The sequence below is a fragment of the Larimichthys crocea genome, chromosome I (genome assembly GCF_000972845.2).
Source record: "Larimichthys crocea isolate SSNF chromosome I, L_crocea_2.0, whole genome shotgun sequence".
NCBI classification, from domain to species: domain Eukaryota; kingdom Metazoa; phylum Chordata; class Actinopteri; family Sciaenidae; genus Larimichthys; species Larimichthys crocea.
In genome coordinates, this window is record NC_040011.1 from 25,743,639 (window position 1) to 25,769,789 (window position 26,151).

Here is a 26,151-nt window from a genome sequence, read left to right on the forward strand (position 1 = left end):
GGGCCTAAGGGTATACGTGAGGGGACAGAAAATGATAGACAGTCTGGGATGTAGGGAGGAGTCAAAACATTTACTGCCTTAAAAACCTTGAGGAGATGCCGCACTATGTTGTAACCTGCAGCAAGACATACATTTTAGCTGAAAAATATTCTGCACAGACAATCTGTCTATTCAGTTTCAACAATAGAGAGATGCTAAATGTTTTCCACCGTGAGTTGAAAATGTTCATTTTACATTGTGTTTTATTTCATGCACGTCCTTGGTTGAAGGGATTTATTAGTAAAGCTTTCCGACTTGTTTCATGAATACTTGGCACTTGTGATGTTTTGCTTGTGTGTTTGTTGTAGATTCATCTTCATTTTAGCTCTCACTTCATGTCAAGATGTTCAATCAAGCATTTGAATGTCAAAATACACCAGTTCTGAAAGCACCAGGGGGTGTCACGAAACACTGTGCACTAAATAAAAAGCGTGACAGCACTCATTGTGGAACTGTGAAATGCGTCGGAAAAAGAACAAAATCTCAACAAATTGGCTATGTGGCAAGTGTAGAAGGAGAGTGATCGGACTTCTTTTTTTCCCAAGGCGGAGCGTTGGTGTCAAACTAATTTCGTGTCGATACGTAGTGGAGTAAAATTTTGACTTGCTCTGACCACTGGAGGGATTTGTCAGTCTGTTGGTCACAATCAATCAATGGATGGTTTCCCTGACTGCTGTGTGACAGCATCTGTGTGTGTATGTGCGAAAGCTAATTTCCAAACATACCAGATGTTCAGTTTGTCTTATCTTCCTCCAGAGCCCTTCCTTCTGTTCTGTCTGGGTCATCATGAGAATCATGAAGACATCACTATCTTTGTTTGTTTTATTTATTGTTTATGTTTTTTTTTATTTGTGTAAAAGCAATCACCGTAATTGATGCAATGATTCAAAGCTAAATTAAAATCAGAAATACAAATTCTCTGTTATGCATTCATACTATATATTTGCTGTGTCAGCCGGCAGCATGGCATGATGATTATGTGAAACTTCAACTTGTCCTTTTTTTTTTTTTCCTTCTGTGTTGTTGTCACACACCTTGTTGAGGTCACACAGCATTCCCAAAATCTCATATTGCAGTTACGCTGTGTAATAAACACACTTTCTCTTCTACAAATATTGGTTCCATTTCCAGCTCTCTGAAGACTGACATTACCATCATTACTAAGAAGCATAAACAAAGACTGTGGATTTACTGAATTGTGCTCCCTCAGCCATGCCTCCTCCTCTCCGTCTTTGTTGTCCCAGTCTCTCATTTACTCCAAACACGTCTGTATCACAAATACATATAACTCCATTGTTATTCTGCATTAAACTGAGCCAGTTTCTTCTTTCTCCTTTTATGGCGTTAAATATGTGCACAGCACACGCTGGAAGGAGACATTCAAACTGGAAGCCTTATTGTAAACAGACGTTTATAAATTTACAACATCATGATTTGTTTTTTATTAAGAAAACAGATCATCGTTATACACCAAACTAAATATCAATAACTTATAAATTGGTTTTGCGTGTCAGCTAATGAAATTTGAGTAATGGTGGGTAGGGGGAGGGGTGGGTTTTTAGCATGTGTTAATTTCGTCATAGATCAAAGAAATAGCTCACCTCAACTTTGCCAGTCGCTGCAGGCTAATGCATCTCGTCCTTAATTGAGGGTCTCTTCTGACTCAGTGAGTCAATACAAATGACTTTAATACTCAAACCATTATTATTTCAAATCATTGTCAGGAAGGCGGGATAAATCATTGACTTATGCCCCGTAAATGTCAGAAAATTGCTCCATGCATTTTGCGTTATTGACAGTTAGGGCCCTGACAACAAGTAATGCTAATGACATAATCTGGCTGTGACCACACTCTGCTTCCCACCCGCCCCCCTGCCTCTTTCTTCCTCCAGCTTAGACAAACGGGCGCATCTGTACTGGATCATTTGCCGTCTCCTGATACACTGTGGTTTATAGCCAATTATCTCTCGCGATCCATTATCGATTATAGTGTTATCTTTCTTGCATTGCTTAATCTTTTGGCACAGAAACATAGCAGCTCACAGGTGGGGGGGCTGGATACAAACTGCTTAGCGATGGGAACACTAGTTAAGATGGATGTGTGTTCATTTGCTTGTAGATGGGTACAGTTTAAATTCAAACTCATTCAGGCTGTATTCAGTATCAGGGAGGGCATGGTCTTTTTTGATTTGCAGCTCTCTCTGTTAGAAATTAAAAACTACAACAGTCAATTCATCCAAATGAGTGTTAAACCTTTGATATTAGTCTGAATGACTGATTTCCTCTGAGGTTAATGCAATAATGTTTGTGTTTGCTTCCCTCTGTGAGTCAACATGGCGTACAATAATCCAGCAGAGCAATAACAATTGTGACTGAATATTGTTTTACTGATTTTTTTTTTTGTTTGTCTTTGTCTTTTTTCTAGTTGGGTTAATAACTTCGGCCATGAGGGTCTTGGCCTACTTCTAGATGCTTTGGAGAAGCTGCTGGACAAGAAACAGTGAGTGGTCTCCTCTGACATACCATCTCTATGTGGTTTTTATTATAGCAGGTTCTGCTCATGTAATCACCCTGTGCTTTTCACTGTTTGTTTTTTAGGCAAGAGATTATCGATAAACGGAACCAGCATAAACTCATCCAATGCTTGAAAGCGTTCATGAACAATAAGGTTCGTATCAGTCAACGACGACGAGACAACCCACACAAGTGATTGATTATATACTGTAACACATTTCAAGTCAGTACATCTGCACAATGAAATGATATTGCTTGGATGCAATCTTAAGCAGTTTAAGATGATAAAAAATTATTTCCCTGAAATGTGACTTTTTTTTGTTGGAATTTACTAAGAGTGATGACGATAGTGTCTAGCATTATGTACAAATACATAAAAAAAGCTCAAACAGGTCCACTTATTGTACACTTCTATGAAACATCTTCTAATAATAGTTCAGGTGGCCAGTATTCCAAACCTGATTTGAGTCTGGACTCTGACAAGCCTAGGATAATGAGACAGTAAAGTGAAGCTAATTTTACCATTTCAAGCCCACAGTCTCACATCTTTTAATTATCCTTTTTGGGAAGGTCTGGCTCATTTCTCAAAAGTGGCACACATTTTCCAGGATAGATGAACTATTGATATTGCTTCTCTTAGAGTTAATCCCCACACGTGGTCATCTCTGCCCATTCCTAGACTACCAGGTACAGAAGACTATAAGTATTTGTCCCTATAGTCCTGTCCTGAATTAAATTAATTCATCATCCCTTCCATTTTTTTCCCATGGCCTCGTTGTCCCTCCTTAAAAGAAAATTAAGGCTAACTATAATTTACGTACATTAGCGCTTCTTCGTATAATTCATTTTTTACTTGAAGTGAATGTTCTCCATGAATGCAAATGCTCTCATTATTTATACTCAATGGACCTTTTCCTCATCCAATATACTCCCTTCCATGTCTCACAGTATGGACTGCAAAGGATCCTGGGAGATGAGAGGAGCCTATTGCTGCTGGCACGAGCGATTGACCCCAAACAGACCAACATGATGACAGAGATTGTCAAAATTCTCTCTGCTTTCTGTATTATTGGAGAGGAAAACATGTAAGTTGATGTCTAATTATATGATAATTTGTCAGGTTCATTCTCACGCATCTTGCTCTTGCAGACATTCTCACATCTCGCATACTAATAAAGAGACATCTTTAGATAGGCTATCATATGGCTGTCCACTCAGCGTGCAAGTTATGTATATAACCGTTAGAAAGATATAGATTTTTTTCCCAGTTAAAGGGTCAGTTCAGGAAACTTTCTGGGGAATGACAAAAAGTTTGAGAACCACTGCGGCTCTAATCAAAGTTTTCTCTATTTAAAGTTGATTTCCCGATCTTTCTCAGTACATCACAGCTGATATGGAAACTACACAACACCATTTCAGAATACTGACTGATGAAAAAAAAAATAAATAAAAAAGAATGATGAAATAGATATGGTCCATCTCTGCTATGTTTACATGCCCTGCAATGTTTCTGAAACAGCAAGAGGCAAAGAGATGACTGCTTCTTGTAAACACTGGAATATCGCTTTTGCTTCAATCTTGTCCCACTGGGTGGCATGTTCTTAGACAGAAATTGCATCACATGCATACCCATATTTGCCCACTGTGAGCATGTACTGCATTTACAGAATACCTCAGACAGTATAGAAATGCTTTTGAGTCACATGGTCAGATGATGCAGTTCAGCCACTTTAATGTGTTGAACTACTCAGTGTAGTTTGCCATGGACACACAACCTGGCTGACAGCTTATAAATTGGATTTAGGGGAGTGTTTTTTATTGTTTCCCACAGGGCCAGACTAGAATAACAATGGCACTTCAAAGTCAGTCTGTATGCAGTGGTGGAAATAAACAAACCCACAAATTCTGTTAGAGAAGCTGAGTTCAGCAGTGTGTCTCACATCTCTGACCATCCAAATAGGCCTTGATGCTTGTAGTTCTGTGACTTTGCATGCTTTCCAAAATGCTAAGTGTCACGATAAACGTTAACTTACAGAATATCAAGTGTGAATCTTAAGCGTAGCATAAATATAACCCGATCCAAATCTAATTTTCATTGGCTTTAAGATCATTCTTTAACATGGTCTACATGCACGGTAGGGCCTTTTAACACCTGTGAGTTCATCAGTTTATCTAAGAGCATGCAAATGCGTCTTTAGATGTTGTGATGCTGTGCATAATTGCATCTTGTGTTGTCCATTTAAAAAAGTAAAGTAGTACAATGCAAACACTAGAGTGGGTACTAGAACCTGGTGCAGCCCCTGAACTTGCTGCCTTATATTATCTGATTACTTTGTTTGCGTTCTTGAGGTACTAAGTTCCAGTTTTACAAAGTTTACACAGTCTACACATTTTAGGAAGTCAGAATACAGACAACCAATCCCAATCAATTTGATTCAGAGTGTTTTTTTCTTTTCACATAGATTATTGCTCATTCAACTGAATTCAATCTAATTATGACTTTCGATAGATGATGATTACGGTAGATGCAGTTGAATCTGTATATAATCGATGCATTGATGCAATGAATGAGTAATTAGACCCATATGAATATCGTCTATTACAGTCACGACTCTAACACTCAGACGCAGACTTCTGCTGCTTGCATACAAACACACACACACACACACACACACACACACACAAGACTATATTTAACCAGATACTGGGTGTTGATAATAAAAAATCTCTGCCTCCCGATGCATTCTCAGAATATTGAAGAATAAGTTGAAGTAAACATGGAAATCTTTGCCATGATCATAGCCCTGCATTAAAGTGTTCATATGCCGTAGAAATGACAGCCAGAGGAGCTGAGGCGTCACTTTCTTTCTCAGAAACTTCTCTGCCAACCAATGTTGTGACGCTAGCTCATGTTCAACACACACTTCAGCTGACAGCATCAAAAGGGAACATGACAAGTTAAGCAGATCTATCTTGCCTGTTTTGAAGCATCGTGTGAACTGGCTTTAAAGCTACTCAGTATGCAGCTCCCCATGCTTGTCTCTGACTTTGTAACCCCTATCACAGAGCGTGGCCGTTCTATTTATCTCTGTCAGGCTTACCTGACACATACAGTCCTATTGGTCAGGCACATGATCTACCTCGCTCACAGAGCAACTGCACTTGTGTTTTGTCATCCTGAAAATCATATGTTTTGGGGTTGATATAAGGTAATAAAAATGGCAACAGGAGGCTTATGCGGCACATATCACACAGGCATAAACGGGTGACATTTTAACATTTTGGCCTAGTGTGATTGTTTATTTCCTAAATTAATTATTTGAACAGTGAGGGGAATGTGTATATCAGGCTAAGGGCTCTTTTGTACCTTTGGAAGTAAGAAGGTTGAGGACAGGGGAATATAAGGTGTTCAGTTTCTCAATTGATAAAGGCATAATAGCAGATGTGGCCTTGCAGTGACAGAAGGACCACCTGTTACCGATTATTCTGTACACATATTGTAAATCACTATTTACGTAAGTGCTCATAAGACATCGATTTACTTTTATTGCAGTCCTCTGTGTGTGTTTGTGTGTGTTCAGCACAGGATTTATCTTTCATTCACAATTTAGAGGCTGAAATTGTCCAGTGCCCTATTTAGCTGAGCTGCCTTGAGCCCTTGCAAGTACTCTAATTTGCTTACCTTCTCAATAGGTGCTCAGTCAATTTGCACATTAACTTTCACCCTTACCCACACAACCAAATACACTCCACTCCAATTGCTTTGACAACGGAACACATTTGCAGTAAAACCCTGTTTTTGTCTAGCATTATCTTAGTAATAAGCACGATTAAGTCAAAATTGGGTACTGTAGCAATAATAGACCAGATTGCATACAAAGAGATGGAAAGCAGTAACATTTGCCAGGGTGACCAAAGACTGGCCGAGCAAATGTCCCACCAACACACCAGGGAAGATAAGATACATGGTGTTTGAGCTGAAAATTGTGAGTAAATGTCCTGTCGGCGAGGTGATAAAAGTGTTTGTTGACTTTTGTGTTGCGCCCGCTCCCTGTTTTCTGTTTTCTTCCAGCCTGGATAAGATTCTAGCTGCCATGACAATTGCTGCAGAGAGGAACAATAAAGAGAGATTTGCTTCGATTGTGGAAGGACTGGAGAACCATGAAGCCCAGCAGCTGCAGGTTAGTAATTGCACACCAAAAAGCAGTTAACATCAGTCTCTAATATTCATCATCCCTGCCCTTTTATTCAATTGTTTCCTTTGAAGAATAAAAGTGACCTTTATGGTTCATGGCCAGTACTCTAACCACTGTTAGTCTACAGGAATGTTCTGAATAGTGTCTTACTCTGTGACAATTCAGGGTACTATGAATAGTCATATAGAGTGATTCATACTACCAAAATAAAAAAACAAACAAACTAGCTACTTAACAAAAGGCAGGAGTTTTGCTATGTACAGTGGACAGAAACACCATAGTGTCATTCACACAAGTTCTGTTTCGTCATGAAGACCACGTTCGATGCCAGGTAAGACTGGGATTGACAGTTGTGTGACTCTGCTGCCCATTGTACCTCAGCCTCAGCTGTCTTCATACAGGTGTTTTTCTCTGCTTCTCTTCGTGCCTTTGGTTCACTCGTCAACACCATTGCACCTCTTGCGCTTGATGATATGTGATCGCTTGCCTATTGAAATGCACCTGGAGCTCCATCACTACTACTTTAATCAAAAACACCTGCCTCTACCGAACAACCCTATTCTTTTTGCGAACACCAGGGAAACGATAATAAAAAAAAAGCGGAGATGTTGAATTCCTCTAAGCTTTTTGTCTTCCTTCTCTCTCTTTTTTTTTTTTTTTACATCTTACAAATACTTCCTCTCGCTTTTTTCCACACTGCTGTCAAAGTCGGGTCTCAGAGGACTCGTGAAAGGGCAACTAAAGCACCATACATCTCTTAATTTTCACTACTATTCTTCAACAGCAGAAAAAAACTACACAACACCAATAAAAAAAAAAACACCGCTTAAAACATGTTTTGTAAAACCAAAGATAGGGAATTACTTAAGGAATTACCCTTTTTAACTGCAGGGATTGTGAAGTCATGAAGGAAACTGATGAGGCGGTTGGTGGAAGCGAAAGTAGATATTCTTTTATTAGGAGGCTGTTGTTTTTCCTTAAATTTTGCCATTAATGAAATGAAGCTCTGCTAATTGTGAAGTAAATTAAAATGCTTTGCTGATGTAGGGGGAAATTAATAGACTTTTTTTTTAATCCAAAACCTGTGAAGGGCTGTAGAACTAGACTTAATGTGATTAAAATGTGTTTTGTCGTAGTTCAGGCTATGCTTGTCTGCTGAGCATGAGAGAAACTCTGCTTTTCAACTCAAAAAAAAAATAAAAAATGTCCCTGCAGTGTCACTTTTAATTATGATCTTTGGAACCACCCTATGGCACCACAGCAGCTCTCTAAGCCTAACACAGATACATGTGTGTGACCCTGTCACCAACACAAATGCTTCACAATCCACAAAACATGACTGAGGTATGTTTCAGGTGCTTGATGTAAGTATCAATCTGTATGCAGGAGAAGAGAGAGAATTTTTCATGAGCTCCATGGCTTTCTTCACTCACATACATTGTGTGAAGATTTTGTGGAGGTTCCTTTATATATCTGGCCTCTGATGGATACAGTAAAATGTCATGTTTCAGTGCACAGGTGTTTGGCACTGCTCAAGGCGCTGCATCTTCTACTGCAACAAACTTGTGCTTCCCTAAGGGAATATGTATGCAGTATCTTACATATGTAGTATACCAACATGCAAAAGTGTGAAGATATATTTACCTGGCAAAGCAAGACAATGCGTATTAAAAGTATTTTCTAGTGTGTATGAAGATGACATTACATGGAAGGATCTGAATTTATAATTTGAGTGCTAGAATTCAACTTTAAACCCAGAAATACAATACAAATAATACATCTAACCCAGGAAAGCACACAGAATTTAATCAGCATAGTTGTGGCTCTTATTAATAACACATACAAGACAACAGTACAGGGTCAAGGTTTTAGAAGACAATGTTTCACTTCGTCCATGGGAATCCGTCAGCCTGCTATCGATTGTCTGTCCAAGGAAAACCTTATCCATTGCTTGCTCCCCTGAAACACCTTACTGGTCATTATAATTCATCAGTGATTTCCTCTTAACCCCCTCCTTCACCCAAAACACACACAGAAACACACACACCACACACACTTGGAGGCTTTTCCCCCAATAAATCCATTAATAATGCACGTGTAGTCAATTCTACCATCTCCCTGCTGCTGTCTCTCTCTATATATCTTACCACCTCATTCTTGCAATCTCTTTTCTGTACTTTTGGTTTTGGAAATGGAGAAAAACCAAACACAAAATGTACAATTACATTACATAAATCATATATTTATAACGGAGGGTGTGCTCCTAGTATTGGGGTATTGTATTACTCCCTAAGAAATTATATTCCAGGGTATGGAAAAGGAATCCTTGACTGACTGTTAAATCGCAGATTATGTCCCACATGTGCAATAGTGGACCAGTTCTTTACCCTTGCTGGGTTGACTATTTAGACTCCAATCATTTTGGGGACTGGGGACATTGTTTCAATCCATCAGGGTCCTAAAGCCAGAGCTGGGTCCTTATTCTCGGTACAAATTCAAACACATTTTCACTGGGAACTGGACTCTCCCAAGGTTGCCCTTTGTCTCAAAACCTGTTCTTAAAAGGATCTTAAGACATGGCAAGAGTGAAGGAATGTGGGCATCATATCAGCCGTCAGGGTGAAGAGGGAGCTGAGCTGGAAGGCAAAGCTTTTGATTTACTAGCCGTGTTCCAACCCTCACCTATGGCCGCAACTTTTTAGTGACCAAAGGAATGAGATTGCAGATACAAGCAGCCTTAGAGTTAGGGCGAGGAGTTTTGACATTTTGAGGGAGCCAGCTGAGAATGTTCGTGAATCTGATTAGGATGCCTCCTGGGTGCTTTCATTTGGAGGTTTTCTGGGTATGTCCAACTGGGAGGAGACCCCAAAGCAGACCCAGAACTCACCAGAGGGATTACATATCCCATCTGCCCTGGGAACGTCTGGGCTGGAAAACGTTACTGGGGAGAGGGACTCATGAAATATCCTTTTTTTGTGTCTCATTTCTTATTTGTTTTTATCTCTTTCTCCATCGTTTTGATTGTCCTCTCTACAGGTTGCTTGCATGCAGTTGATTAATGCCCTGGTCACTTCCCCTGATGACCTGGACTTCCGGATACATCTACGCAATGAGTTCTTAAGATGTGGTCTAAAGAAGATCCTACCTGTGAGTTGTCAAACTATCAGAGAGCATGCATGAAAAATGAAGTTGTGCTCCTGACTTTGTGAAAGGCTGTTGACTAAATATACACTTTTTTTCCTTTGTCAGTAAGTGAATCAATTTCAGTCAGTTCAGTCAAACTTCTGGTCATAAAAGTAACACTGTATTGCTTTGATTGCTTTAATTAGAAGTTCTTACTATGTCTTATTTTTACTAATTCCCATCATAGGCTGTTGCAGATTGTAGCAGATTGTTAGCTTTACAATACGACACATTAAACGTACTATATGTTGCATAAGTTCCCATTATTTCTTAGACTATAACACGTTAACATGTGTTATAGTCAGCATTTTAAGACAATTTCAGGGTACATGTGATAGGAATATGCAATTGTTTTAAACAACAAGGCATTCAAAACAAATAATGGTGTAAAATGAAATCTTCTTCAGAATATCTGAGAACTGAAGTGATTTCAAACCAAATAGGAATAGTGTCATAGTACTATTAAAGTAGTAGTAGAACTTTATAACTAGTAGCAGATTGTGTCATCTGTCACGCGGTGTTAGAACCCCATCACACAGGTCGTCCTGGCATCTTTATCAGCAAGCCTACACATCTTCACATGAGGAGAAGGCAAATGAGCTCCCAACTCATCACTCAAGCTCTCATTTGTAGCGAGTGGGGTGAACGTGTCACAGAGCCAGTTGTTAATAAGTCATCCCAGCTGCTCCTGTTGATTATTACTGTCATTACTTTAATTATCTTCAGTTCTACCCCCTGATATGAAAGAGTCTCAGTGTACAGTCATTTATGAATGCCACGTTCACCGCTTTTTAATGCCGACATTCAAACTGACACTCATTCATCTAATTAAGAGTTATGTTCAGGAGTCAGTGTAGCTGCTGGCAAAGAAAAAGTAAACTCCACTGAAAAAGAAAGCACAATTTGTTTTGTTCTTATAGTCCTTGACACATGTATTTGGCCCACCTCCTTTCCTCCCCCCCCTCCCCCCTTTTTTGTGGCATTGTGCACCTCCCGCCGAACCAGTGTTGCTTAAGACAGATGGTGCACCCAAAAAACAGTGCAGGGTGATTGATACCTGCAGAAATTGGGTTACATTTGGCCCTGTCTCTGTCTGTAAACTCCGCTGCCGGTGATTCATAGAGAAGTGGTAAAGAGCACTGCTGTAGCCCCTTGTGGCTGGAACAGGTGTGCAGTAATAGGTACTGTCTGGGATACCTAGTAAGAGGGTTCAGGGTGTCTCAGTTCCCAGTTCTTTGCACAGCTATAACAGGAAAACTAATATTCAAGTTTTTTTTTACTCAAGGCTTGATTAACAGTGACATACAAAAGTTTGACAGGATTCAACAATACAAATACTACAGTAATACGTTGTTACAAGCTGTAACTTAAGCATGTCTGCAAGATGACCTTTAAACTAACTTCATATTTTCAGCAACCGATTGTGTGTCCAACTCTACTCATTCTAGGAGCTAAAAGAGACAGAGGAGCTCGACATCCAGCTGAAGGTGTTCAATGAGAACAAGGAGGAGGACTCTATTGAGCTCTCCCATCGCCTGGATGACATCCGCGCTGAGATGGAATATCCTTTTGTCCTCCCTCTGTGTGAATATACAGATGAATAGGCTTGCAGAACTAGCACCAAGAGATGAGTGCGTGTCGTAGGTTTGGTCAAGCTTTACAAGCTAAAGCCCTTCATGGCGTGGTGCATTAGAGAAGGACTGGGGGAGCCAGAACACAATATCCAGCACCATCTCTCACCAAGTATACTAGGTAAATAACCCTGTCATCTTAAACTCCCACTTCTTTACCCTTCTATTTATTTACTCTTCTTTTCCTCTCCTCGCCTCTTTACTTTCTGTCCTTTGTTTGTTAGTACTGGGTTAAGTGGGACTGTTGTAAGACTGAAGAGGAGGATATCAAACAGACATATGTTTCCTGTTCTTACCATTTACTATATGCACAGCAGACAATTAACCATTCTTATGTAAAGTCATATTTTATTGTGTAGTCGTGGTTTCTTCTGTCCAGGTATTATTACTTCTTGTCTTTCTGTCTTTTAGTAACTTGGATTTCCTCTTCCAGCTCTCTACCAATGTCCATTTAACTCAATCAAACGTACAGAGGAGAAGAACCATAAAGTGAGCAGTAATTTAGTCCAGAGTTGGAAACTTTATCAAACATCCCAGAGAAGAATCTTTTAATAATTCACAAATCTTCTCTAAGGCTATATGTGAATGGCTGACATTGTGAGCAGATCAACCAGACGCTGACATTGTTATGCAGATTTTTCATTCCCACAACCTTTTTCTTCCACCAAATCCCACTGTTCTGCTGTGAGTGACAGTCTCTGTTGACACATGTAGGTGAGTGGAGGAGGTTGGGTGGTGGTGGTGTGTACGTGCGTGTGAGCGTGCATGTGTATGTGTGTGGAGAGAAGATGGAGAGAAGATGGAGAGAGAGAGAGAGAAAAAGTGCACCTGGATTAATGATGTGCTTGAGCAGGTTCACAAATGAGAAGGCCCAATGTTTGTTTCCAAGGACAATGTGGTATTGATCTGTGAGCTCTGAGCATGATTCGAATGCTTAGGCTACCCTTTGTCCCTTTTCTTGCATAGTACACACACACACACACACCCACACACACACACACACACATATATGCATGATATCATGCAGGTAGTACTTCTGCTACCAGACCATTGCATATGTGTCTTGTTTCTCCCTGCAGTTTCATGAATATTAACCTGAAGAGGCTTGTCTCCTCTGTGTCCGGCCCAGGTCCAGGTGCAGAGGAGGTGACTCCAGGCCCCTAATGCATATTAATGAGCTGTGGAATAGTGATTGATTGACCCCACCACTGACTGTGCTACGTCACACTTGACTACCACTCATGTTTATTCATTATTTGGAGAGGGAGTGTAAAGAGAGAGAGACAGAGAGCGAGAAAGAGAACGTGGAGGGGGGTGTCATCCAATGGATTGGCATTCTACATTAGGTTTATGTCTGCAGCTTAGTGATAGATGAAGCTAGTTGGATACTTTCCCAGTCTGAGCTCCTTCTCATGTCCTCTCAAATGCTGCTGTGGTGAGGCTATAATTGAATCTCACAGGATTGGTAATTCTCCCAGGCTTCATACTCAGCTAATACAAGGCAGGGAAATGATAGTGTAGAGAAGCCCGTATTCCCATCCCTCTCTCTCTAAAAATTTGATATGGGATAGGAGTTTAATTACAGACATTGTTGAAATTAATAGGAAAAGTGTCAAACAGTATTTAAAAGAATTGATCTTCTCCAATTGCAGTGGCTGCAGATTGTTTTGTGTGGATGATAGTATGGGAAATGGAGAATGCAGTCAAGTGCTGTTTTTTTTATTTATTGAGGAAATAAATTATCTGTGTTATTGATAGTCTCTTACAGAGTCATCCTTCATTAGCTGTTGATGAAACCTGACACATTATATTAGGAAACAAATAAAGCATTGACATAATCTTTAGATTAACCTTTTAAAAACGTGTTAAATGGACCCCTTTAATCTCCCATGAGCTTTGGACATATAACATTAGTATATCCATCAAAACAGCTATTATAACACGTTAGTACTCAGGAAAATATCACTGTTGCTCTGGTACTCTGTTTAGTCGTCATTTTGCTTTGAGTTTGCCTGAATCCTTGGTCACCTAAAAATATAAATAATCGGTTCTTGCATGTTCATTTAACTGATATTTTTCTTTCCAAAAGCAGGTGAATAGCAAAACGCTGCTAGTGTTGATAATGTCACTTGACTGCTTTGCAGTCAGTATGTTGCGCTAAGTAAATATTTTAGCACATGTCAAGATTCACAATTCATGTTATGATGGGAATCCAGTTTTCATCTTTATGAGCCTAAAAGGACACTGTCTCCTCTGTCTGTTTTTTTTTTTTTTTACTGCATGTGTGCACATATCTGGGAGGCTTATTTCACTTTTCAAACAAGATGAGTCTCCATGGGGAAATCCTCCTTTCTCAAGCAAACAAATTAAATAGGCTCCAAATCATTCATTTTCCTAGGTTCTTTGCTTCTTACAACTACAATTTTAAGAAGCTATTAGAAGTTTGAGAAGTTAATTATTTCTAATTTAAACTTGTACTACAAATCAGCCATTAGCGTGAAAATTGAGTTTTGAAATATATTCCAACGTATGTTATATCATTCTTGTCTTTTAATTCAATAATCTCAACAATCATCAATCAATCAATAAGAGGCGTCTTCAAATACTTTTTTTTTTTCAAACAAATAATCAGTAAACATATGTAGTATATGATATTCGAACCTGGAATAGTAAAAAAGAAAGACAGTCTAATTTAACATCTGTTTAAGATGTCAAGGCCATCACTACTTCCTCTTGGGGAAAGCAAACACAAGACACATAATCAATACCTTTTGCAAATTTAATAACATGAATTTTCGCTCCTGAGTGCATGTCAGTTTCAATCTGAAAACTGAATCTCAGCCATATTTTTGCCCTGAGAAAGATTGGCTCCCTGTCATTCTTCCCTTAAACATTCAAACCAGTGAGTTTTTTATGCAATTAATTTCCTCTATTCTGAAAGGCTTGGAGTGACAGGTAAACCAGAGGGAGTATTCTTTTATTGCAAATCCCCCTCCTCACGTTAGCTATTTACACTGTTGTAGCTCCCCCAAGAGAGAATGGATAAGAGGACTCACATCTCAGTTTGCTTTTGCACGATGATAGCTGTCAAAAAAAAAAAAAACAGAGGTGAGAAACTGGGGGAAAAGTATTTATAAAGAAAACTCATACAATTTTAAATGTTAACAAGAAGTTGAATGGACCTGAATAATTAACTTAAACTCAAGAAGTTATGTCTTTATATGATAATGAGTTTTTTTGTTGTTAACGTATTCTATCCAGTGATGGTGTCAGGATAACAGGGGGCATTAAACATGAGACATAAGACACACGTACAGTCATATCACATTCATTCATCTTACATAGATACCTCTTATCCCAACTCCCCTACCATCTGCAAACCTAACAAACATCTCACATTAATTAATTATTAGATAAATAACACTGTCATGAAATTGTTTTCCTTAACTTTGCTCCTGTACTGATATGGGTGAGGTGTACCATCTCCTGTCCAACATGGTGAAGGATACTGGTTCGGAGACCTACTTCTTGTCGATTCTTCAACACTTACTGCTCATCAGGAATGACTATTACATCAGGTAGGTTTTGTGTGATGTTTTGGCTTCATGACGCTTGTCGATGTGCTAGGATAGTCTTAGCTTTGAGATTGTTTTGTTGTTGTATTAAACAGAAGCACCTCATACACCACTCTAAACTTATTTGTTCATTACTTACCTCTGCAGGTGTGCTCTGTTTGTTTGAAATGTGTTCTGTGCATTCACCTTCCCAAAAGAACCAAGCTTATATGACTGTAACTTTTAGGTCATTTACCTAGAAGTGTTGCATTTGAAAGCAACATCTATTATCTTGCCTCTCTTATTCATTATTTAAACTCTGGAGATCATCGTCTGAGTAGAGTATTTTGCAGTGATGTGAATCATAATCTCTATAAACAGATTCTGCATATGGATGTAGAATCTGTAGGCGTGGAACCAAAATTTGTTTTGCAAATCATTCTGGTTTCCGTTTGTAGTCTGAGTAGTATTGACCAGTCACACTTAAGTGGGCTTTGGCTGTAACAGTTTGACTGGAGAGCAAAAGGGGTGGAACACATTGGCCCGAAATTCAATCTCAGAAGCAATCAGCTATTATCTGATGGCAATTAAGCTTATTATTTTCTGTTTAATAGCTACCAAGTTGCATATCAAGTTGCAAATCGGACTACAGAGAAAGTCTTAGCCCAGGTATCCATTATCTGTTTTCCAGATATCTGCTGCTTATACTCCAACAATGATTTAAGACCAATGTTGAGACACAGAACACATACAGACTTAATCATAAAACACATGGAACGTGATATAATGCATAACACGTGGTAAAAATTTGCAATGCTGAAACCAACCATGCAATCGGGAGCTGAAGATAAGTCTCCACAGTACATCTTGTACGAGGAGGAATTGTCTTATTAAGGGGGTCAAAAGGAAAATGGACTGTTGAATCTCAGGCCACACCTACCTACCTTATTGCAGGTGGAAAGTTCAGGTGTTGTCTGTTGCACCTGTGACCACACCTATGTTAGCATTGCACAGTAGTGCAGTGTGAGGTGCTGCACTACACAGGCAGTCATAACTGGAAAGAGAATTATGTGTGCCCATGTGCGCTTACTCTTTTTATAAACCTGCTGGAAGTGACAACACCAGGGATAATATACTGCATTTTGAAATTATTAGGTAATTTTCAAACTGTTGGGTTAGCTTGCCACTTTGCCTTTGAAGAGCATATATGTCAGTCACTGGGCAGGAAGGCCGCCAATCTTCTGAATGGAGTGACACTGATGAATTCACTGCTGTGTCAGACCTTTTTGCAAAAAAAAAAAGAGAGAGTTGGAAGACGAAGGGAGGATGGGAGGAAGAAGATGAATTTACCATAGACAAGTTGCTGTTCCCTTGGAGTTATGAATAATGTATTCCTCATCTATTCGCAGGAAGTGAGAAATAGAATTCCCATTAACCAGCTAGTGCAGCCACGTCCACATCAGCTCCAGTGTCCATGTACCTCTCTGTAAGCCAGCAATAAGATGGGATCAGTAGTGATGCTCTATAAAAAGAAAACAACTGATGGCCTTTTGAAAGATATGTTTTTTTTTCCCATCACAAATGCAAGGACAAACACACATGTGCATACACAAACATTAACACCAGAAATGCATTCTGACTGAGGCATTTTATTCCCCATACATCACAGCTGTGTGTGTTAGGACGATGGAAGATGCAGTACTCTGGTATATGCAGCTATTTTTATTTATTTTCATTTTTATTTTTTTATTTACAATTACAATATTTACCCTTAAGTTATCATCTTTTCATGCTGTGGTCAAAATCGGGTGAATGTGAAATAGTGTGGCATATGTTTAATATTTCATTATATTGAAACGGTAAAAATAGGTAGGTCAGAGGATGTGAAGTGGCAATGCATGAAATCATTTAATAGCGATGGTCTTAGGTAAGGTATGTTGTATAAATGTGTGAGCGATTTTGGCTTTGCGATCAAAGGAATGTGTGCTCATAATGTTATCCTTTCTAACGTAAAGGATTAAGTTGTTTTTATCATGGTATGTCCTGGAATTGGTGGCACACTTGGTATTTTGATTGGTGTGTCAAACAATCTACATTAAATGACAGTTAATTAAATAATATAATTAGTATTCTAATAACTCTTAAGAAGGTCTACAGTGGGCAAACTGTTGAAGTGCTCTGTCTACTGTCATCCCTCCTAACACAACATTAGTTGTTGCTCTCCCCTCCGGGGCTCGGTTTATTTTTGATAATTAATCTCTCACTGCAAGCCTAATGAATGGGAGCACATCAAACCCACCCAGTAAATATAGAGCAGATCTGCTCTTTTGGAGCCTGGTGATATGGGGATTACACTGGTTATGTGGAGCAGAGCTGGATCAAGTGGCTGGGGCTGTGCTGAACTGCAAGCTATCATTGGAAGAAATGAAGGTGCCAAAGTAAAAGAAGAGGTGGGGAATGATGCAGGGGACATATGCTGGCTTCTGGAGCCCAGCCCTGCCCACTGTGGAGGGGCCTGACAGTTCTGGGTCACTCTCTCCATCTCTAGTTATCTCCACCCAGCCCCTATCTGCTTGGTGGTGGCGGAGGATGGAGGACGAAGGGAAAATAGGGCGGCTTATTGAGATAATAATGTGGTGTACATTGGTGACAGTTGTAAGCCGAGTGCCACAGTGCTTAAGCCATGCAGGGCGATGTGTGAGCTTTCACCATCTTGTTCCAATCATGAGTGGGCGAATCCGCCAGCTCAAGCTTAATGTATGGCATTTCATGCTTTCAAAACAGTGCACCTAAATGCTGATTTATTCTTCTTGTCTTTGGCTCAGAATTTTGTGTTCTTTCATATTTCTGTTCATAACATGATCTGGCCTGTCCACCCACCAGGTACCAACAGAACATAGCCTTTGAATTTATCGGCAACAGTTAAGAGTCAAAGTCTCAGAAATAAACTTAATTACATTTCAACACATTCTGTTTTTATTTTGAAACATACTTGCTGCTGTTTTGGTATAATCCACCTGACAGCAGACACTTTGTTCACAGCTCTGCTCCCATCAATTATTCCATCTTGGCTACATTAGGGCTCCTTCCTTTTTTTGTGCTTTTATTTATTTATTTTTTTTATTAATGAAGAATTTTGTGCTTTTATGCAGAGCCATTAGACGGACAGGGTTTGATCACACTTTGAGGTCGTTATCCGAATCAAAGTTGTCATAAAATCTTCCAGTTTTCAATTTCACTTATTATCATGTAAATCTACTGGACGATCACAGGAAATTAAAAGGGCATTAAACTACAGCACGTTTGCCATACAGGGATTTGTGAAGAGTAGAGTAAACTTTATTGTCCCTGTGGGGAAATTTGTCTTGGGCACAGTGCTACAGTCCGTTGCTTCACATAAAAAAAAAAAAAAAAAATTAAAAAAGCATCACAAAAGCATGATGTGTGTTTTACAATGCTTAACCGTGCTCCACATGAAAACCCCTTAAAACATAACTCGAGTTTAAAAGTAGAACTATTTAAAAGTAGAACATAGCCTCTGTGTCGTCCCTGCCTCAGCTGCTGATACTTTATTTCTTCCACTAATAATGATTCCAACGTGTACCACCCCTATCCCGAGTCCAGATTTCATAGTGCTGTAGCATAATTGTCCAGCCGTTCACACAAACTGCAATACGTAGTTTATACTCGTGATTGTTGATGTTCCTGGATTGGGGAATTGCTTTTGCATAATTTTATGAGGGCATTATTCATTTGCATTATTTTCCACATGTACCACTTCAGGTTAAATTTGCAGCATCCAATTTACAACACATGGAGGGTGAGTCTTTAGAGGAATAAAAATGAAGTTTATTTCTGTTGTTCAACATCAACTTCTAGTCAATGTCATGCTTTGGAAATAATTATTTCTCAGTTTGCAGCTCAGCTTAAGCTGGCATTGTATTTGCTAAATGTCACTCGCAATTAAAGTTGATAATGTTAAAGGTCACGCACCAACCTGTGTGGCGGAATGGGACTCTCAGGCTGATTCAGACACCCTGCTCGACAGCACCAAGTACTCGGTCACACTCCTAACTGGCTGACATGTTTTCTCGGTCATTGTGCTTTCAATTACACACATTACACTGATTAGATTTACATTTCAGTTTTTATGGTTGCTCTAATTGGCAAAGATGATTGCAAATTAGGCAAGAGGGCGAGCGTAGCCTTGGCTACCGTCTGTCACCTTGAAATGGACAGACTAACACAGACTTGGGTTCTGTGTGCCCATTAATCTGCTAATTTCATGATCGGGGTGAAGCAAGTGATCAAATTTAATAGGGCTCCTATTTTCTCTTGCAGCACCCTTTTTGACATGGCATTTTGTGACCTCTAGCTTGGATAAGGGAATAATTTGCGGTTAATTAGCCTTGTAGAGTTTGTGTCACTCATATCTTTCTGTGGCTTGTCTAATTGTTCTGCTTTATGTTTTCTGACCCCTCAGGCCTCAGTATTACAAGGTGATAGAAGAATGTGTGTCTCAGGTGGTCCTGCATCGCAATGGGATGGACCCTGACTTTGGCTACAGCAAAAGATTGGATGTGGACTTCACGCATCTGATTGGTACTTTTTGACTTGTTTCATTTTAACTCACTGATTAATTTAACAGGGGTTGACAAATTCTAAAATGAGTTGATTGTCATATGCTGAAATCATCCTCAAGACCTTTTTAAACTATGTACTGCTGGAGGAACATCACTAATGTAGTTAAAACTGTTTTAATACCTCACAGCCATTCTCATTATCCTTCCTGATCCCCCTGAGATTTTTCTGACAAACACCTACAGTGGCTTGACATATAAGATGGCGTCATCCAATCATTTAATAACGCGCTATATTTGGCAAAATTCAGTTGATTCAGAATAATTAAATGTTTTCTTTCTGCCTTTAGGGTATATCAACTGTGTTCTAGGAATCATAGTAAAAACATCCATTTGCGCTGCATTACTAATGGTGAATCTTTTTCAAACAGAGAAAAGAAATAAATAACACCACTCTCTCTGTCTCTGTTGTGTCACTAACAGTTCTGTGACTTGCCAACAAAGGGTCATTAAAAGTTTTTAAACCTATCCACAGAGGGCTGATGCTATATTAAATAAGTTTTCTGACTCACTTTACTGAGATTTAATCAGTTGACAAAAAAAAAAATAGGAAGGAAGTGTTTTGTAAAATTCACACAAAAGACGTGGAATTAGATGCCACATCATCTACTGTAATGCCACTCTTTTCTTTTTTTTTTTTTTTTTTTTTCCATTTCTGCCTTTGTTCTTTTTTTCACATTCACATTAGGGTGTGGATTCCAAATAAGGAACAACGGAAATGTGTTGCGTGATGTGTGATTTAACAACAATTTACAGTTAAAACTTGTGCATGCATCGTCCTTCAAAAGATTCATCTACAGTGTGATTTTTGCAATATAGGATTTACACTCAAAGCTAAACAGCTCAGACACGTTTAATGAAAACTCAGTGAATTTGACAAAACACGCAAAGCTGTGATGTTGGTACTTTAGTACTGTACATAAGGCTTTGACTGATCAGCTCAAGAGCTCAAACTTGTTAGGTATTTGACACCTATGGCAGGCCAAGCAAGTAGCACATCTGCACATGCCAATAGTTGCAAAATATTGTGTGACTGATTACACTGTATGTGATATTTAACATACCATGAAAACACATGTTCTTTTCTTGTCCCTTCGTCTTAAGGTCGACACAGCAGTTGCATCAGTAGCCAAAGCTGCCTGTGTTGTATTTTGTCTCCTTTTTTCCCCAGAGCAGACATTGTAATCTATTTTCTCATTTATTTTCTCTGTCAATGACATTTGTAGGTCTACCAAAGAAATTCCTCCTTAAAATCTTAAAAAAAAAAAAAATCTTTAGTATGTCGGTAAACATCTCATGGAACAAACAGACTTTTCGAGAACTACTTCCAGCCATATGAGATCTAATATACTTCGATAAACAAGACTCTGGTCTTAGTAAGTAGTCGTAAAGCACCAAGAGATACCTTTGAAGTATCTCTTGACTGTGGCTGTCTTGTCTTGCAGATCAGTGTGTGGATAAAGCCAAAGTTGAAGAGAGTGAGCAGAAGGCTGCAGAGTACTCCAAAAAGGTGAGACATTAATCACTCCAACAGCCCCCTTGGTTGGCCGGCTCCCATCAGGAAAGTTTTTTCTTCCTCGGAGCTCCCAGACAAGCTATTGATTTTCCATGCCCTGATCAATAACTGGCTGTGACGCTACATGATCCGTATCAGCATTACAAGAATCAATGCCGATGTTCTGATGTATACTTATTTGTGGACAGTGCCGGGGCAGAGTTAAGTTATGTGCTGGCTCTTTTGATAACAGTTGTGCATTTTAAGCTTCTCTCTTTATCTTACATTTCCTTTAAAAGCAATTACATTGATTAACTAATTGCTTCATTAAATAATTGTACTTTTAACGAAAATAAGTGCCAACCAAAAACCTTACCTCCAGCATATTATGTATAATATTTAAATATATAATAAGGAGCCTCACTCCCACTGTCTGTTGACACCAAAGGGGTCCTGGATATGTTCTTTTCTCAAGAGACCCCACCAGCCCACCATGCACCCTGCTGGGCCAGTGAAATCATTGCAGTGACATGGCTTGGTTTTTGCAAAGGTTAGATCCATCAACATACATGAAAGCCTGGCCTGTAACAAAGACAAAGGACAACAGGGCTCTAGGGCCATGAGAGCTATGAATAGAAATCGGCCAGAGAGTGTAAGACAGCGTGTTTTGGTGTCTGTTGATGTGCCCCGTGGCCATTCTCTGGAGACGATGTGCCGCTCCTCAACCTGTGTGTGTTTGTTATGTGCACCTAGACATACTCCTGTCTCTTTTCTTGCAGTTTGATGAGGAGTTCAGTGCACGACAGGAGGCCCAGGCCGAGTCTCAAAAGAAGGACGAAAGAATCAAAGAGCTGGAGGGAAAGATCCAGACCCTGGAGTCCCAGGTAAATCCATAAAGAGAAATCCCACTACTCTACAAAATAGTGTTATATTCCCCCAGAGATTTTTGAGATTTGTGTCTGTTTTCCAAAAAAAAAAAAGAACATGAAAAAGATGAAAAGTGAAAAAAGATATTGCCCTTTAAATCGTGTTTTAAGTAAAGCCACATCTCATGCTGTCTCATTCAGAATAAAAATATTTGTCTGAATATCATACCAACGAAGAGTAATGACGCCCACTAGAAAAAGGAGTGATTTGGTCACAAGGATACCTTTCCACCCCACTTAAAGATGTGATGGTGCTGTAAGTGGGAGTTATCTATGCAAGAACATTTGATTTAATAAATGGTCAATCTCCTTCTTAAGTTGTAGCTCTTTTCATGGGAAAATTGCTCTATTGAAGCCTTTCCTATGTAATTCTATCATCACAAAGATGGATTGCATTTCTTTTTCTGGCCTCCACATCATTTCTTCCCAGGCAAACTTGTCCATTTTGAGCACAGAAAATGACTGCTATTTCCCCCTTAACCCAATTTCAAACACTTTACTACTGCCTTGGGACAAAAGGGCAGTTTGCCTCCTTGCTTAGGGAATTTAATATACACCAGCATTGAAAGATGGTATAGCTACATTTATATCAGAGATTGTTTTTTCTTTCAAACATTAATCTCAGGTTGCTTACAGTATGTTGGCACACGACTGATAAACTGCACCTGCATATGTGGTCCAGGCATCACTGGGAGATTTCTCAGTTACCTCAGCCCTCGAGCTATCATTCTTAGGTTCACAACAAATGCTGTCATGCTGTTTGGCTGTTGTCCTGGCCAAAGTCACACAGCGTTTGTCACGTTAAAACCTAATTTGTGGTTGGATCTCACTCCCGAATTTCATATGCCTATGAGTGCTGTGTCACCACTTGTTACTGGCATGTCTACCCAAACTGGTTGCTGATTACTGCCCACCTATTTGAATGACACCGTCAGAACCTAAAGCTCTTCCATCTTCTGTCAGCAATGAATGCATCGGGCTGTGTTACTTTTCTTTGCCCTCTTTCCCTTGTTGGAGCTTTTTATGTTGTGCTTCCAACTGTTTTCTTCCTTATAACACACTGTCCCCTCCCCTCACCCTTCTTCCACTGGCAGGCCTCTGCCTTTTGAAGACTGACTGACTGTGATGCATTAGCAGGTATTGTAGAGCAGAGAAGCCCTGGAGAGTCAAGCCCTCTCTTCCTCTGTTTGTCTGAATGCTCTTTCAAAGAGTGGCTACTTCTGGAGAGCAGCACATCAACCAACATTAACCTCAGCAGGGGAACGTGTAATTTGTTTGGCACAAGCTTGCATGAATGTGGCCATAAGGACATTAGCATATCCCCTATGCATCTTGAAAAAAAAACATAAATGCACTATATTAAGTGTGTGCACAATGGAGGTACAATTTGCGTAATTGAACGTACATATACCTTACTGAGTGTGAATCAAGAAAAGTGCAGTTCATTTTTACTGGCCTCACATATTATTTTAATTTTAGTAGAGTTAATTTCAGGGCTTATATATTATTTTTTTTCAATGGATCTTAAATGCAAGTTTTGTAATCACAATTCAGAGTGATCTCTTTTTCATGTGAGGCTGCTGTCCACATAGACGATTCAATTGCTACCTCAAGCAATGAACGGACGACAGTCATCCTCCGATGGTTGTGATTCTGCTACTTGAGGAAGACTAGGCTGAAAGAGTGTGTCTTGTAACCTAATCCACATTTGACACAGTGCTGTAGAAAGCCATTAAATGAAAGAGCACAGAACCTTTAAATCGTTGTGAGGACGCGCGCTCAGTTTGTCCACGCTATCGCTGTCGTTTTGCTGAATATGAATGAAGTGGGAACTAACCCTAACCTTTCATCTCCTAGACGGAGTCCCTGTCAGATATTAAAACATGCACGCCTGAGTCGCTTCTCTTCACCTTGTTTGAGAACCAACACATTTAATGAGAGTCTTTCTCCGGGAACTTTGGCATTGTAACAAGCCGCCTGTTTGATATGTCTGTTTGATTATCCCCCAATTGAGTTGACTAAAGGTTCTGCTTGTAAACATCAACAAAGGACAAACCTTTACTTGCAACCATTCAAAGTAAAAAAGAAAAAATTGAATTGGCTCTGGATGTGATGAATAATGTAGCACTGCAGTGGTACATTGGAGATTTCTGCGCCATCCCATTAATAGGTTTTAACAACCTGGCGGTCTTGTAGCTGACCCAGCTTGGCCCCCGAGAGAAGCTGGAGGTGTAGTGGACCACTTTCTCTGTCTTTTACTGCCAGGCTGCCTTCCGCCCTGGCTGATTACAAAATTTGACTCAACTGATAATGACAGCGAAACTCACAGTGTAGTCCCGATTATGGCGTGCTTTGCTGTTATTAGATGGAGCCAATTAAATTGTTAAGCCAAAAATGTTCTGTTGAATTGGAAATGTTTTCTACATATGCCGAACTTCTCAGAGAGCAAAGCATACTGTACCTGCTAAAAATCTCTCTGGGTTGTTCTACAAACCCGAGCTATCTCAAAGGCCCCGACTTTTAATCCCTGAGGATGAAAATGAAGATAAAATAAAACGTCTCTTTGCCTTAGATATTTGTACCATTTTTTAAAGATTCTAGAAAAATGAAAGTTCCTTTCAAGTCACCCCACTAAAGTTTTCATCTTCTTATTCTTTTCCTTTATACATTTTAGATATTTAGTTATCTACAGTCCAGTCCAATGTAATGTGTTCTGTAGGAATGACTACATAAAAAATAGAATACGTAGCCATCCTCTTTCTTTTGGCAAGGTCACACAGAGCGAAATATCAAAGCAAAATGGGTACATTTCTAAAACAAAGACTGCTGAGTGAAATCAATGCCCATCACACATCTAAGAGTGTTAAGTTGAAATGTATTTTGCGATGCCAAAAAGAAGAAAGAAAAATAAAGAAGAGGAAATGGAAGAAGGGTTTTGAAGGTGTACCAACTGTCAGTGATGCTGTGCCTTGTTCCTTTCATGCTGCAGTCAGTGCTCTACACTGATGTTCTTTTGAAGATAGATTACATCTTGTTTTAGGTGTAAAAGTACAGTACACTCTGCCTTTTGCACATCAAATAGCTCATTCAAGCAAAAATGGGAATATAACACTGTACTACCATTGTCATTAACTGTGTACGGGACATCCTTTCTTCCCTGCCTGCCTCTTTTTTTCCAACATTTTTGTGTTTGGTGTCTTTACTGTACTAGTGTTCTTCTTCTTCTTCTTCTTCTTCTTCTTCTTCTTCTTCTTCTTCTCTGTCTGTCTAACCCACCCCCCATTTGTGCCTCTCTGTTGCCCGATGTGTGCTCTGATGTGTATTCCATGGTGTGTGTGTCTGCGGTGTGTGCGTGTGTTGTATCTGCACAGTTAACTATTGAAAAAGACAAGCTCAAAGAGGCTCAGAGACTCATCAGGGAATCTGAAGCCAAGGTGGGTGTCCTCTCTGCATGTGCAGCCCTTGACATAATCTCACATTTAATTACCTGCAAATCCAAGTTAAGTATTAAATGAATTGGATTGTGGTGGTTCAAATCATTTGCTGGAGAAAATTATCAAGCTGATTATGCGACTGATCTTTCGTCCTCTCGCTCATTTCCTTTGCATGTGTGCCCTACTCTGTATAATGCTGTGTTTTGAATTACCTATAAATTCAATTTAAGCTTGATGTGAACTGACATGCAAAGAAGACAAAACTGAATACTTTGTTCATTTAGCAGAAATTTATTATCATAATTAATTAATGTTTTGTCTCTTTAAACTACAGATCAACAACATCAATCAAAAAGATGACATGCTGTAGAAAACCTACATATTTAAAACGCTTATTTCATTAAGCTAAATCATACAACAGTTAGACGCTTTGGTATACACTATAATGGTTTTTAACTACAAACGTTTCCTGCTTGTTAATGTAATTTTCGTAAGTAAACACTTTGTGATTGAATTCCTCTATCAGAGATGAGATTGGG

General features: G+C 39.4%; 1 protein-coding gene across 8 annotated transcripts in view; it reads left to right on the top strand.

Annotated features, from left to right (window-relative positions):
- The window catches only part of diaph2 (diaphanous-related formin 2), a 365,580-nt gene that overhangs the window by 114,706 nt on the left and 224,723 nt on the right, over positions 1-26,151 (top strand). For 7 of the 8 annotated variants that reach the window (XM_027277427.1, XM_027277405.1, XM_027277412.1 and 4 more), the window contains 11 exons: positions 2,465-2,539; positions 2,638-2,707; positions 3,502-3,638; positions 6,626-6,734; positions 9,786-9,896; positions 11,381-11,493; positions 15,025-15,141; positions 19,601-19,719; positions 21,203-21,267; positions 22,032-22,136; positions 25,550-25,612. In XM_027277427.1, the coding sequence (XP_027133228.1) occupies positions 2,465-2,539; positions 2,638-2,707; positions 3,502-3,638; positions 6,626-6,734; positions 9,786-9,896; positions 11,381-11,493; positions 15,025-15,141; positions 19,601-19,719; positions 21,203-21,267; positions 22,032-22,136; positions 25,550-25,612 (1,084 nt within the window). The remainder of the gene's footprint in view (positions 1-2,464; positions 2,540-2,637; positions 2,708-3,501; positions 3,639-6,625; positions 6,735-9,785; positions 9,897-11,380; positions 11,494-15,024; positions 15,142-19,600; positions 19,720-21,202; positions 21,268-22,031; positions 22,137-25,549; positions 25,613-26,151) is intronic. The other variant, XM_027277422.1, reaches the window with a different exon arrangement.